Source organism: Anarhichas minor, unplaced genomic scaffold (genome assembly GCF_050575085.1).
Source record: "Anarhichas minor isolate MPS153535 unplaced genomic scaffold, ASM5057508v1 ptg000011l, whole genome shotgun sequence".
Lineage (NCBI taxonomy): Eukaryota > Metazoa > Chordata > Actinopteri > Perciformes > Anarhichadidae > Anarhichas > Anarhichas minor.
In genome coordinates this window covers 17,036,847-17,052,657 of record NW_027466457.1, presented here as the reverse complement: position 1 = coordinate 17,052,657, position 15,811 = coordinate 17,036,847, and the positions used below count along the sequence as shown (strand labels likewise).

The 15,811-nt window shown below is 40.1% G+C and overlaps 1 protein-coding gene across 1 annotated transcript; it reads left to right on the top strand.

The window, feature by feature from the left end:
• Window positions 1-1,158: 1,158 nt before the first annotated feature.
• LOC142948137 (transmembrane emp24 domain-containing protein 6-like) lies at window positions 1,159-3,584 on the top strand. Its single transcript, XM_076090019.1, has 4 exons — window positions 1,159-1,363; window positions 2,369-2,495; window positions 2,587-2,741; window positions 3,239-3,584. The coding sequence occupies exons 1-4, from the start codon at window positions 1,160-1,162 to the stop codon at window positions 3,458-3,460; spliced, it is 708 nt and encodes a 235-aa protein (XP_075946134.1). The 5' UTR covers window position 1,159; the 3' UTR covers window positions 3,461-3,584.
• The last annotated feature ends 12,227 nt before the right edge of the window (window positions 3,585-15,811 follow it).

Sequence of the window (15,811 nt, the reverse complement as noted above, 5' to 3'; positions counted from 1 at the left end):
ACTTTGAGAAGCTGCTGTGAAACGGTTCTACTTTTGCTTGAAAACATACTTTAACAATTTTTAAAAGAGGTGACAATCTAATTTCGGTCAATCCACAAATTGTTTATTCTTCTAATATTTTCAGCTCTAATTGTATAAATTGTGGAGTAGTTTAATTTAACAATGCATCATGTTTTTTTAGTGCAGTAAAAAGTACAATATTTCCTTAAAAGAAATTACTCAAAGTCACTTACCTCTGATTGGAACTTAACTACAGAACTTGAGTAATTGTATTTGGCTTTGTTCCACCACGTTCACTGACGTGTGTCCTCCATGAGGGCTTGTGAACAAAATAATCTTTCTTCTTCTTCACTTTCTGCTCTCAGTGAAAACGTGTGACAGTGGCATCTTCCTTTGTGGTATTCAATGTATTTGTGACTAATAATCTCCGAGCTCTGATGCTTTTTAACGTTTTCATTTCATATGCTCGTCTCCTTCATTGGTTTGTTTGAAGTCATGGACTGTGATCACTTTGTATTCATGTTTGTTTTTTTCGTCTTGGTCTCTTGAATCTGAGTCAGAATGTTTGTGGTTTATTGAGACGTGCCTGAATGGTTTTTCTAAATAGTTTTGTGGTTCATGGTTGAGTGAACATTTATCTGCAGTGATGATATCAGGTCACGTCTGCAGGGCGACTGCTGCAGAGTATTTCTGCCACTAGAATGCCTACAAATGTATTTCACGCTTTATTGTTTTACAACTTTTAGTTGCTGTGGATTGTTTACCTTTTTTGCCAATGTTCAACAGGAAAACATTTATGCAAATTCAACTAAATTAAGAACATTAACATTAATATATTATATGGGACGGTTTAGATAATAATTAGATTGGAGATTACTTGACTATACTTGACTATTCCCCATAAATTGAACTATTCTTTTAAAAGTGAAACAATAAAACAGGATGAATGTATTTCTGAGCTTCTGTAACGTTGATGTTAAATATCACTGAGTGACTTTCATGAAACAATCACAGAGCATGATTGTGTTTTCAATGATACGTTATCAGGCGTGTAGCGTTAGTGACTGAGAGTTTGTAGATGTGGTTAATAATTATTTTCTAGCTGATGTGTTCAAATGAACAGAAGGAAGCAGTCGTCGTCCTCAGTGAACCTGCGGTCATGCTGCTGAACGCTCTGCTCATCCTGTTGAGCTCTCAGCTCGTCTGGAGCAGAAAGTCAGAGCCCGTCCTCAACGAGGCCGCCGACGCAGGATTGTTCAGGGGATCCGACAAGTACGACTTCGCCCTCGAGGTTCCTGCTGCAGGGACGGAGTGTTTCTGGCACTTTGCCCACCAGAGTGGAAGCTTCTACCTGACGTACATGGTGAGTTTATCCCCCTGCAGACTCGGGCTTCACCTGGTCTGCAGAGGTTAATATGTGTGATGCACTGTCATGAGATGATTGCACAACACGGTATGCTTCTGTGTGCCATTTGTCCTCAGGCTTATCACACTGACATTCGAGGTCATCCAGTTTGACTTCTAAACATGTGATCATTATGTAACTAATGTGTGCAAAAGCTTTCCCATACTTTGCAGAAATTAAGAAATGTGCTCATGGATGTTGAGATTAAAAAGGAGACGTGGGTCCTCTTCTTCAAAGGTGACTAACTTCATCTGGAGTTGTTGAACACAAGCTAGTAAAAGTTAAACATCTATAACCTCGGGTCATATGAATGACCAATAACCATATGAGCGTCAATCGAAAAGCGTTGATAAAATGATGATTTCATGTAAATTATAGATAAATCAGAATGTGAATTCAACTACAATAACAAATGGAACCAAAGAATTGTTAATTGTTTGTTTTTATGGGGATTTATTTTAAACACTAAAATATATTAAATAATTTACTCTTACCACTGAAACAAGCAATTCATTTGAGTTCTGCCGGTTTTGTTTTAAAGGTGCTAAATACAGAATTAAGAACATTTCTATTGCCTCCACACGGCTCTCAACGGTGCTAACAGCGCTAACAACGGCAACAATGCTGACAGAGCTAACGGTGTTTACCTGAGGGGACCAAAGGGTGGGTGCTCTGCCAAAGATGCTTTACAGCAAAGATGACACATTACAGGTTCCACACATAGTTTTAAATGGTAACCACTATATAGGCGTGTTCCCAGCTCATTTGGAAGAGTTGTGAAAGTAGTGTGGATGGGTGAAAACAGATTGGGTCATATTTGCATAATATATTTATCTTTTGCCAACATTAGATATTAGTGAACTGTCTTCCACAACGACGCTGTGATACGCACACAGGATACTTGTTCGTAGATGATGGTCCTCTCATGGAGTTTGTTGAGTGTTTTTTAACATGTGATCTCAGGTACAGTGGGTAACCGGGATGGCCAATGACCACCGGCTGTTTGTGACAGTGAACTCGCCACAGGGCGTTCTCATGGCTTCAAAGAACCAGCCTGTCGGTCAGATGAACTTCCAGACTGAGGTGACAGGTGGGATCATCAGAAACCCATATCATAAATACAAGTATTTTATATATATACTATATCGTCCTCTGAGGTAACGGCAGTGTCCTCCCGACAGGTTTTTACCAGATGTGTCTTGGGAACCACAACAACCAGTTTGGAGGCATCAGGGTCTTTGTGAACTTTGGCGTCATCTACGGCGGCTCTGAGGAGTCAAAGAGAGAGACGGAGGAAGCAGAGAAGGTCCTCAACAGCACTTTGGCCGGAATTGAGGTATTTGTCTTGGTTCAAGTCTCTGGGATTTTAGACTTAGTTATGTTTAGCACAGTCAGAACCTCCTGTACATTCCGCGTAAAGTCTTTAAAAAATTAAGGGTTTTAAAGTACAGCTGCCTCATCAAAAAACAATAGAATGTCGTCGGCATAAAGAGATATAGAATAAGTGGTGTCAATGAAAGTGATGGGGTGATGGACCAGTGGTGGCAAATTGTTGTGAGAAGCTGTAACATGAATTCATTATTTTCGGGTTGTCCCTCCAACTGTCTGTCCGTCCGCATCCTCGTGAGCGAGATATCTCAGGAACACCTGCAGGGACTTTATACAAATTTAATTTGTAGAAAGTATTTGTATTTAATCATAATGTTATCAGAGTAAGACTAATTTCAGGTCCTTCCTTACTTTCAAATGGGACCATACAGTACATTGCACCGATCACCTGTAGCTTGTTGCATGTTGACATGTAAACTAAATAACGTACCACGTCTGGTTTAGGAGAGTGTGCGGAAGCTCCAGAATCAGATCTTCCACATATGGCGTCATTACAATTTCGCCCGCATGAGGAAAGGGAAGGATCACTACCTCCTCCTGTCCAACTTCAACTACGTCACCTGGTGGTCGGCGACCCAAAGCCTCGTCATCCTCCTGTCGGGATACTTGCAGCTCCTCATGCTCAAAAGACTCTTCCACACGGACTCCAGCCGGCCGCGATGCTGAATGGAAGAACGTGCACACGTCCGCTAGCATCGGCGCTTTAACCTTTTACGTGATTTCTGCTTTCTCACATCAGATTTTTATTGATAAGTTTGTGTGTAAAAGATAAAAGATCCTGCTCACTATCTGAAGCTAGAGACTAAACCTCTCTTAAATAATGATTTTAAATAATGTTTTTGGATGCCAATCATAAAATAAACTCTTCTCCACATTTACTTGTTGATATCACTAGTTGTTAGTGTTCAAAAAACAGCTGTAAAGGGTAGATTTCATTGAAGTCAGAAATCATTTCTACAGTTTGCAGACGATGCCGTCCTACTCGCTGCTAATTGTCACTGAGTGTAAAACATTATAAGGCATTAAATTATCATCCCACTTATATCGTGGCCACTTGCCAACAAACTGCGCATGCTTCTTCTTAGACAAGGTCAAGTTTCATATCTGAAAATTATTATTAACTTAAGAACAGTGTAAAGTAACGAAGTAGAAATACTTCGTTACTGTACTTAAGTCGTTTTTTTGGATATCTGTACTTTACTTTACTACTTATATTTCTGTTGACTTTTACTTCTACATTTTGCAAAGAAAACTGATACTTTTACTCAGATACATTTCCCCTGAAACCTTCGTTACTCGCTACAAAATCAAATCTATCTTTAGAAAAAAAATGAATCATGAGACCAACGTCGGGGACTGTGGTGGAACACAGACTGCAAGCAAGCAGGTTTGGCGAATCAGTGGTCCTAGCTTGCAAGTTAAATCATTGGTTAATCACGTTAATGCGCAATTGCAAACAAGTGCTCTCAAAGCCGCGGTGTTTTGATTCCCAGTGATGCCCAGGATGCTATATGCTATAAGCTAGCGAGCGACTACATGAGCAGAATTCCACTCTACGATGACTGATTTCATGATGGAAGCAGAAATGGAAGCACCTGCTACTCCCGCAACAAACGACGGTGGTGACGAAGACCAACACCCGTGGATCGCTAGCGAGTTAGTGAGCTGAGGAAGTGTTGACAGTTGTGCAGCACTAGTTGGCTAACGTTAGCTATAGCTAGCCACCACACCATAGGATTGACAGGAGCCGCGAGAGAGCAGCATTAGGGTTAGCATTAGGGTTAGCATTATGGTTAGCATTAGTGTTACCATTAGGGTTAGCATTAGTGTTACCATTAGGGTTAGCATTAGTGTTACCATTAGGGTTAGCATTAGGGAAATCCTTCCCAGCTGTGCGCAAGCCGTCTGTGAAGCTGAACACACCTCTACCTGCCTCAGCGGCCTGTGAAAGGCTGTTTAGCATCGCAGGACTAGTCTTCAGCCCAAGAAGAGCGAGACAGAATTCTCGCAATTTTGAAAACCAACTTCTTTTGAAGATGAACAGGACATTTTTCAGTTTCAAGTAATGACTGGGTTGTTACTTTCGGTGCTGCTTTAGTATTGATCATGTTTGATATTTGAGTCATTTTGTGGATGATCAGATGGAGTTATGATGGTAGCAGTCGCCCAATTGCAGATTCATCTTGAGCAAAACCTTTGCCTATTGTGTTCAAATCAGGCCCATAGGAGTTTACAAGGCAGGTGTCCTTTCTCTAAACACTGACCTGATGCATCAAGTGGATATTTTTTGCTGAACACAACATTATGCATTTGCCCTCTACATCCTCTAGTCGGAATGAGCATACTTATAAAAGCACTGTTACAACTCCTTCATAGTGTCATATTGCTTTTCGGAGAATTATGATGATAAGTTCATAGTAGATGCAAAAGTATACTTATGTACAATATATTATGTTGAACATTGTTGCTCCTGGATGGATCACAGCCAACCCAATTATTGTCAACACAGCTCCATGTCCTTGGTCATGGTGCCACAGCACTTAAAAGAATAAACTTCATAATTCTGACCCTTTGCTTTTTTATTAACAGCATTTACTTGTACTTTTACTTTCAATACTTAAGTACATTTAATATCAGAAAATTACTTTTGATACTTAAGTACAATAAATATCAGATACTTTAAGACTTTTACTCAAGTAGTATTCTAATAGGTGACTTTTACTTTTACTGGAGTCATTTTCCAGTAAGGTATCTTTACTTTTACTCAAGTATGACTTTTGGGTACTTTATACACCACTGCTTAAGAATAATTGTGTATTAGTGTCCACTATTTTAAGTACAGTAATTATTCTAATAATGCATGTAGCTATGAAATGCTGCTTTCTCTTAATATTCTCTTGCAAACTTAAACAACTTTCTCCTTGTGTGGGAGCTACGTAACATCTGGTTGTAAATTATGCCAAGGAGGACGTTAAAATATTTTAACTTTGGACGGCAACAGAGTGCTGGAGGATTACTTCTGCAGGAGGATTACTACTGCAGGAGTTCTAAAACCCGGATAATGAGTCAGTATTTTTGCACTTCCAGTTCCCTCGTCTTGAAGCTAATTGGTTTCTGTTTAGACGCCTGAAATAAGGTCAGTGGTTAACACAAGCGTACGTTTTATTCTATGATATATTTGAGATTACGACACATCATCACAGCTTCGTTCTCTATACTCGCGCACTCGTGACCGTGGTGTAGTTTGTTTATAATTTACATTTTTTACTTCTGCCGATTGCATTCAAGCTTAAAATTGGTTTGTGAAGATTAAATTGCTGAACAAAAGGTGTTGGTTTTATTAACGTTTGTTTGGTGTCATTTTACACCTTGTAGTCTGCACTGACTGCAATGTAAACGATTTGCGTGACTATGCTACGCTTAGAGCAAATAATGTAGTATAAAGAATGAGAAGACTACTAATGGTGTGTGAGGGAGGAGGTGGAAAACAAACAGGACTTTCAACCAGGAGACCAGCGTTAGTGTCTGTTGTGGAATATTTCTTATGACTAGTCGGGAGAAGAAAGTTGAGGTTTTCTATCAATATAAAGTAAAACAGAGTTTTGATGAACGATCAAGGTTTATAAAGTCAATTTATTTGCTTGCAAGCAAAGAGAACAGTCTCACAGACACATCGCCGTCATCTGGGAGAATGCTCTACTTAACAGTCAGAATGCATGGACTTTTATGCTCAGACAGCTTCCTGTTATCTGCTTAGCTAACAAGAATACACAAAGAACACAACAAAAGGCAGGTCATCCTTCGAGCCTTAGTATATCATTTAAGACAGTCAGGAAGATGCTTTTATCTCCTGTTTACAAATCCCTTTTGTTCACAGTTTGCCTTACCCTAATCAGTTTAAACTCACAACAGATGCTTCCTTTGAAGTCACTGTGACAACATAAAAATGACCATTTGCAGAGACAGAACAGACATTCTTTACCCTCACCCATCCCATCTGCATGCAAAGGTTTACGCCTTTACAACTTCAGATAACACGTCATCAAAGGAAGTCAAAAGTATTTCAAACAGAGGATCTCTGTTAATCAAGGCCTCTCTGTGTCTCTGTCTTACGAAGAGTAAACAAAAACAGTGCACAATGATAACAGATAACAAGACACCTGGATACTAAACTAATTAAAGTCATCTACTGAAACTACAGTTTGGTGTCTGCTCTTTTAGGACTTACATTCCTTAAACCTTCACATTAGACTATGACATATTTTCCCATTACATGTCCCAAAATGTTGAGTTACTTTGAGTGATGTTTGTGATGTGTTTTCTGTACTTGTGCTACGTTGCTTTTTCCGATATACCGTACTACGACTGTTTCATTACTTTTTTCAGCATACTATAGCATGACTTACTACACTATCACTTTAAAAAAAAAAAATGTCGACATACTATAATATCACTTTTTCGGCATACTATAGTATTACTATACCATAGTATAGTAATAATATCCTTTAACTCCCTTTACTAGTTAAAATACTGACTAAAATAATGCGCTTCACACTCTATGAGCAACAGATAGAAACTCTGTGCGGATGATATTCTCGCCTCCACAGTGGGGTTTTGGGTGCTCACATTCCTCAGGGATGCCCCAACTCCAAACCATCTACGTCATAGGTGTCAAACTCAAGGCCCGCGGGCCGAATCTGGCCCGCCACGTAATTTTATGTGGCCCGCGAATCCACCAGCAAAAGAAAAATTTAAAGTTTTTTATTTTTTTTTATTTTGGAATTTTTTTTTAAAGTTAGACTTGAAAATTAAAATATCCCCATGGTCGAAATTATGAGATAGAAAGTTGAAATTATGAGATAGCATGTTGTGAAGTATTATCACCGTGGCTGGACATTGATTACTTGTCGTCCTAACAGTCACTTGGTGACAATATGGTTAATTAGTTATTACCTTTTTTTTTTAAAACAGGTGGACAGGAGAGGGAACAGCCCGTAAAGCGGTTTTCCAACAAGTGATTGAGTTGAAAAAGATCAACAAATAATCCCAAAATGTCCACGAAGAGAAAAATTGATGCAGAGGAAAGAAAATGTAATTTAAGATGGGAAAGTGAATACATGTCTGTGCTTCAAGGAGAAAAACAGGTCTGTCTTCTGTGTTATGATGCGTGTCGGTGATGAAGGATACAATTCACGTCGGCATTTTGACACCAAACACGGAGCTAAATTTAGCCTCCAAGAAAAACATAAAATTGTCCAAGAATTAAAAGGCAGACTGCAATCACAGCAGAATATATTTACAGAAGCTACAGCCCAGTGCTGCTAAAGGTATGTGAGCAGGTGAGCTCCGACCAGATACAGACTTTTACAAATGTCAGTTTGTGAAGAAACACCATCGCAGACCGAGTTCAGGAACTAGCAGCAATCTAACAACACAGCTAGCTAAGAGACGAGATACATCATCTATCAGTGTTTGTAAGAGGCTCAAGGCAGACCTGACTCTCAGTGAGGAGCTCTTGGATGTAGCTGCCATGCACGGGACGACGACGGGGACATTAGTGATGCAGAGAGGTGACAAAAATAGCTTTGAACAAAGTTAATGTAATAACTTGTGTTTGATGATATTTGTCTTTGTTATTTTCTTTAAAAGTTAGATCTTTGATAGAGTAATGTGGGTTTCTTAACCCTAAATTAAAATGATTTATGTTATAATAACAGAAATGTGCTTAAATATATTTTATACATTTATATAACTGCATGTACAATATTTTTACACTTGAATAAACAATAATCAAAAGCAGAGACAGTTATTTACCAATATGTCAGGAGTAGTTACAGTTATACAGTCTTACAATTACAACCAGCCCTTTGAGGGAAACCATGATGCTGATGTGGCCCAGAGTGAAAATGAGTTTGACACCCCTGATCTACGTGATTGGTTCTAGTGGACTCTAACTCCTACAGCGCTGAATGGGAGGAGCAGGTTTATCAAACAGTAGTGTCTGTATCATGGTGTGTGCACCGCGTCATGGATACCATGAATGTTTCAGATAAATGACTTGAGAAGAACGGGGAAGTTACGGTGGTGCTAAAACACAAATGTTCTTTCACGAACTCTGAATTTGAGTCAGACAGGAAGCAGTTCAGGTAAATAATCTTTTTTGATTATTTCTCTACAGTTTTTGGCTTTGTGACAATTAATATATTGATCCGATAATCCATTTGGTTTGATGTTTTATTTTGCTAAAGAAGTACAATTATTTTCATTAAGGAGCATTGAATATATATTTTAAGAAAGGTAAAAGGTTTAAAGGTATGAAACTGGTTTTGCTTGCTTTAATCATTCCTCTTAATGCTTTCAAATGAATGTCAAGACGGGATGATAAGATCCACAGCCCTCATTCTGTACACAACTGAAGCTAATATGTGACTTTATAGAGCGGATGTCTTCTAATATTAGTCTTTTTAGTTACAGAGTCTCTCTTTGTGTTACTGTCACTTCACTGCAGCTCAACATGGAAACACAGAAGAATTTTGTACTTAAGATATTTACATGATTTGTCTAATTCAGACTGCTGAAGTCTCATATTATAGATAATTATTACATTTAGAAGTGCATTAAGAAGGGATCTCTTAATGGCCACTATGAACAGGAGGACTGATTACAAGAGACAAAACCGGTTTGATGTTAAAGTGTCACCTGACTGTTTAAAATAATGTGAGCTCCATTTAATCCTTTAGTTTATCTGGAAATTAAAAAATACCAGTGCAAGATGCATTTTAATCTTGCAGGCACATATTCCTCTGAGTTCATGCCACCAGCACGAGAGTCTTTCTTACTTTGTATGTAATCACGTATCTCTATTAAATGTGCTTCCTGTTCAGTGTGAACACACCTTCAGACATCTGACTGGAATCCACGTGACTTATGTACGTGGTGTAGAGCAAAAACGGATATATTTAACTTTTTTTAAATTCAAATTATTTTCTATTTTATAAATGTTTTTTTAAACTTTTGCAGCACTAGCTGTTCTCTTTCATTTTCTCTTGTTTATTGTTGTGCAGCAAACACCAAAGTAAATTCATTATTGAGCATGAAAGCCTACTTGGCAATGACTTGACTTGAACTCAAATGGCTCGCCGCCAAAATGATTTCTTGAGCCATTTGATTCTTGTCTCATGAAAACAATACTCGGCTCTCTACAGAGATTTGAAGAGGTGCTTTCACAAGACATTTTCTCCACAAATGAGTTTCAGTTTTGTTGATCTAAGTTGTTTATTTCATTCTAGGCTAACTGCCTCTCCGTCTCTGCAGCTTTAATCATGGATTTCGTAGACCCGATCTTGTCCCTGTGCATGGGCATCCACCAGATGGCCGAGAATGTGAAGGCCAACAAGGAGCGCTACCAACGAGTCGCTAAGAGAGTGAGAGCGCTGGAGGAACTGGTTCTCACCATCAAACAAAGAGGGCCGGGCCAAATATCGGCGGTTGTGGAGAACGCTCTGAGGGAACTCTGCAGCACCCTGGCCTTTGCCAAGGGTGTGTTGATTAAATATTCCCAAACTAAAAAGGTTAAGAACTTCCTGAAGTCCCGAAGCCACGAAGACAAGTTCCGCGAGCTGAACGAAAGACTCTCTGAGAACTTCCAGGTCCTTTCTGGGGCCCTGCAGATCGAGCAGGTGTACATGCTGCACAGAGTCTGTGAAGCTTTTTCAGGAAGGAGTCCGAATGGAGTAGATTTCAATGGACAGACTCTTACTGGCACTATGGCTCCAATGTCTAGCCCCACAACCCCTATGCCTCTCTCCAACATCATGCCACCCACAGCTCTGATGCCTCTACCTGGAACCATGGCCCGCAGGCCTGTCCTACACGTCATGGCCCCGTGCCCCAGGGCCCCCGTGCCTCTCACCACTCTTATTGCCCAACTGACTTTCCCACCACAGAATAACTCTGTGGTGGGAAATGATGTGGTCAACAACTCTTTTAACACTTAAAGCGAGGACACACGCTGTGGAAAAGTGTGAACAGCAACAAATGAAGTTTATTAATTTGATCATTTTTATATATAGATACTCTACTTTTTACTGCAGCTTTTTAGATTTAGGTTGTATATAAAATACATATGAGCTCATAAAATATAATAAAATATTAGAACATTTTATTATATTTTATTATATTATAGTTTCCCTCCGTTTCCAGTCTTTATGCTAAGCTAAGCTAACTGCCTTCAGTTTTTACCGTACCGACATACGAGTGATATTAATCTGCTCGGCTGATTCTTCACCAGGAAGCTAACAAGTCGATTCCCCGAAATGCAGTTTTCCTGTATGTGATTAATAACTCTCACAGCCTTAAATGGGACAATCAGGTTTAACAAACAAATAGAATGGTATGTATGTGGCACTGCGTTGGCACAACATCATAGAGGACAAGAATGTTTCAGTAAAACATCTGAGAAGGAACTGATGCTAAACCACAAATACTTTCACTTTCACCAACTTGCACACTTGGATTCAGACGAGCCGTTCGTCAACAGGTAAATAATCTCTTACATTATCACTGCTGTCATATCTAAAGACAATAATATATTATAATTGAACAGGTAATCCAGTAGGTTTTAATTGTTTTTAATTGCTGAGTAGAATTTTCTCAAACCATAAAGGATAGGTTTACTGCTTTTGACGTCCGTCAACAATATTCCGGTGGCCATATGAACATTTATAGTGGCTTTACTTGCTTTAATTATTTCTCCGGTGGCCATTAAAAGGTCTCTTTATAATGTAAGTGATGGGGGACGAATTACACAGTCCTCCTTCTGTGCATTACATTCCAAAGTTAATCTGAAGATTTTTCCTCCCAAAGTTACAATCTTTTCAGTACAGAATTCCCTCGTTGTGTTTCCGTGTTGAGCTGTGATGAAGTGACATTAACACAGAGAGGTTTTAGTACTAAAATTACTGTAACTTTGGAAGATATCCACATGATTTGTCTAATTCAGACTGCTGCAGCCTCATATTAACTTATTTGAATGGATCTTTTAATGGCCACTATGAACAGGAGGATTGATTACAGGATGTCCATATAGGCACCTGTCATGATCAAATGTGAGCCATCCTTTAATCCTTTAAAATACCCAGATTTGGAGACACAGTAGCCTATGTGTTTTTCTGTGGATAGCTATGATACATGTCATGGACTGTTTTACAGAAACAATGCACATACAGGTAGACTCATAGTGCACCTACAATAAATATGTTGTAGACAGGTGCTAAAACCAGATGTTGGAGGTTGTTGTGCAAACAAATACCATTCTGTATCAACACGGTGCCAACAAAGAGGATAGAGGTGAAAACTGATTTTTTTTTTCATTTAAAATGTTCACGGAGATCTTGTAAAGTCACAAAACAACAGTAAAGGGGAGGTTGTTAATATTTGCCTTTGCTCATTTGAAACTCCACCCACTCTCTCAGAAGAGATCTCTGTCATTTCCCTGAAGTGACAGAGAATCAATTCTGGGAAATTACAGAGATCAGTCCAAGAAAAAAAAAGTATGTATTTGTACTTTACCTGACCATAAAGATCTTATGCTACTTTATACTACATTACATTACATTTCATTGCAATATTTTGCACTGAAATGCGAAATATTGCATTATTTACTCCACTACATTTCTTTTATAGCTAAATGGCTACAAATCAGATTAAGACTAGTTTGTAAAATATGATGCATTTTATAGAAAAACTACCCAATGGTATCAAAAGATGTTCTAATAAGCTCCACCGTGACAACATTGAAATGCTTCTTGCATGATATTACTTCACTAATTATGTTCCAATTTTAAATGAATAAATATAATGCTCTGACTGGTATTTTTGCTTTTGACACATTTTAGACTAAACTAACTAACTAAACCCCCTAAACACTCCTCTTCAGATGAAACCCATTGTATATAGACTAAATAGACTAAATACCCATTGTACGTATGTATATGGATATAAATATACTCTATGGTTAATTAAGCACTAAAACACAAAGCAGAACAAAAATGACTTCACTTTCAATCTGAATGCACCTTTAGAGTTCGAGATGTTTCTCTGTTTAGATCAAATAGAGAGCAAATTATTCATTTTAACAAATGTATTTGTCATTGTGAGGGTAAAAATAAAAGGAAAACTAATCTATAAAAAGGTAGATGAAGGTGGTAAGAGAGAAGAGACTAAAAGAGTCAGCTTAAATAACCCGCCTATCCAGGTGCAAGAGATCAGCTAAGAAAGCTCCACCCACCACTACCTGCAGTCAACCAGCAAAGTAGTGAGTCACACACCTCAGCTCCAATTCAACAGACTTACTTCCTTTTTAATTCATTAATTCACTTCAGCTCAGGTCACTTCAATTGGTTATATTCGCGGTTTTGATCATTTCAATTGAGGTCAGTCTGGTTAGGTTCAATTCACTGTTGCACCGGTTCAATCTAAGCTAACTGCCTCTCTGTCTCTACAGATAATCATGGATAACAGGGATCTATACCAGACCCCACTGGACATGGCCTTGACCCTATGTTCAACAATCTACCAGATGGCTGACAATGTAAAGGCCAAAAAGAATAACTGCCAACAAGTCGCCCAGAGAGTCAAAGTACTGGAGGGACTGATTCTCATCTTCAAAAAAAAAGAGCGGGACGGATTCTCTCCCACTGTGGAGAACGCTCTGAAGGACTTCTGCAGCACTCTGAAATCTGCCAAGAAGCTGATGAAGAAATTATCGCGAAATAATTATTTTTCAGGATTGAAGGATTTTGGCAAACATGACGACCAGTTCAACGATTTGGACGAAAGGCTCATTGATAACTTCCAGGTATTGTCTGGAGCTCTTAGGATTGACCATGGGAACGGACCCCAGCACCATGCGCCCCCTGGCGTATAACCCCACAGCCCCTATGCCTCAACCCAGCAGCATGCCCCCCATGATGTACAACCCCACAGCCTCTATGCTTCAACCCAGCAGCATGCCCCCCATGATGTACAACCCCACAACCCCTATGCCTCAACCCAGCAGCATGCCTCCTATGATGTACAACCCCACAGCCTCTATGTCTCAACCCAGCAGGATGCCCCCCATGATGTACAACCCCACAACCCCTATGCCTCAACCCAGCAGCATGCCTCCCATGATGTACAACCCCACAGCCCCTATGCCTCAACCCAGCAGCATGCCTCCCATGATGTACAACCCCACAGCCTCTATGCCTCAACCCAGCAGCATGCCCCCCATGATGTACAACCCCACAACCCCTATGCCTCAACCCAGCAGCATGCCTCCTATGATGTACAACCCCACAGCCTCTATGTCTCAACCCAGCAGGATGCCCCCCATGATGTACAACCCCACAACCCCTATGCCTCAACCCAGCAGCATGCCTCCCATGATGTACAACCCCACAGCCCCTATGTATCAACCCAGCAGCATGCTCCCCATGACAACATAGTCCCCAGTAAGCCCTTATCCTTCACACAGCCCCATGCCCTCCATCCCTTTCCAGAATTCCGAAATGGGCATGATGGCCCCAGTGAGGGTTTCAAGAGAAACTACAACATTGTTTTTTCACCAAGAAAAAACAAGAATAGCATGCTGTAAAAAGTGAAAACATTATCTGTAATAAGAGGACAAAGAGGGATGGGCAGGATCATAGAACTAGAAAGGGATTAGAACAGATATTCCCATTCAACTCAACGTAGCAGGATGGTCAGAGCTGTGAACATTTTTACATCTGCAGCTGCTCTTGCCACCGTTGTAGCAAGGCTAACTCCTGTATAAATTTAACAGACTTACATCAAGACGCGAACCTAATGAGGTGAGGTTTTCTCAGTAACCAGAGTAAATGATCATTCAGATACATTTGTCACAGCGTAGGGAAGCACTTTGCTATCGCCAGAAAAGCAATTTGTGCGGCTCATTATCTGTAACCAGTGTAGCATTAAAGCATGGTGGAATTAGCAAGCAAGCTAGCAGGCTAGCTTGTTAATTCCACTCTGCTTTAGTGCTACACTCGTAGAGAAAATGACCAAAGCAACATGCTGGTAGGCAGTAGTAGAGCTTAGTCTAACGGTCCCTCCGCCTCACTCAACGCTGCTCCGGTGAAGGACAAGCTAGCTAGCTAATCAGCTAACTAGCTAGCTAGCTAACTAGCCAGTCATCCATCTACGGATCAGTGTACCCTCTCTTCCCATCAATTTGCAAAAACACTTTTCGGACCACTAGTATTAGCAAATGACAACAGAAAAACAGTTAAATGTCCATTCTACTTCTATTATATTCCTATGGCCAAGAAAGCAAAAGTTCAAGATTAAGTATAATTGACGTTGAAGGATCATTAAATTCCATATAAAACTCCACCGATCTTGAGGAATATACATTAACAGTGACATCATATATCAGCAAATGTGACCTTAACACCAACATCATGTGTGAATCCAAGGAGCCGAACACCTTTTATGCTCAAAGGGTCAGCTGTGAAGTCTGCTTTGCCTCCAGAGGACCGGCCGCTCTCAGTATCCACAGCGGATGTGAGAGAAACCCTGATGACCGTGAAAATGAGTAAAGCTGCTGGACCTGATGACATGTCTGGTTGTTTATTAAGAACTCGTGTGAACCAGCTAACTGATCTCATCAATGACATTTTCAACATATCACTGTCACAGGAGAGTGTTCCCACCTGCTTCAATACAGGCACCATCGTCCCTGTACCTAAAACATCTGCAGTGTCTAGTCTAAATAACTACCGTCCTGTCGCACTAACCCTAGTCTGATGAAGTGCTTTGAGAAACTGGTTCTCCAGCACATCAAAAACAACATCCCAGCAAGCTTGGACCCTCACCAGTTTGCATACAGAGCCAACAGATCCAGAGAGGATGCCGTCTCTACCACCGGAGCCCCCCAGGGCTGTGTGCTCTGCCCCCTCCTGTCTTCTCCACTGCCCTCCTGTCAGCCCTCGGACACCTTGAAATTAATAACAC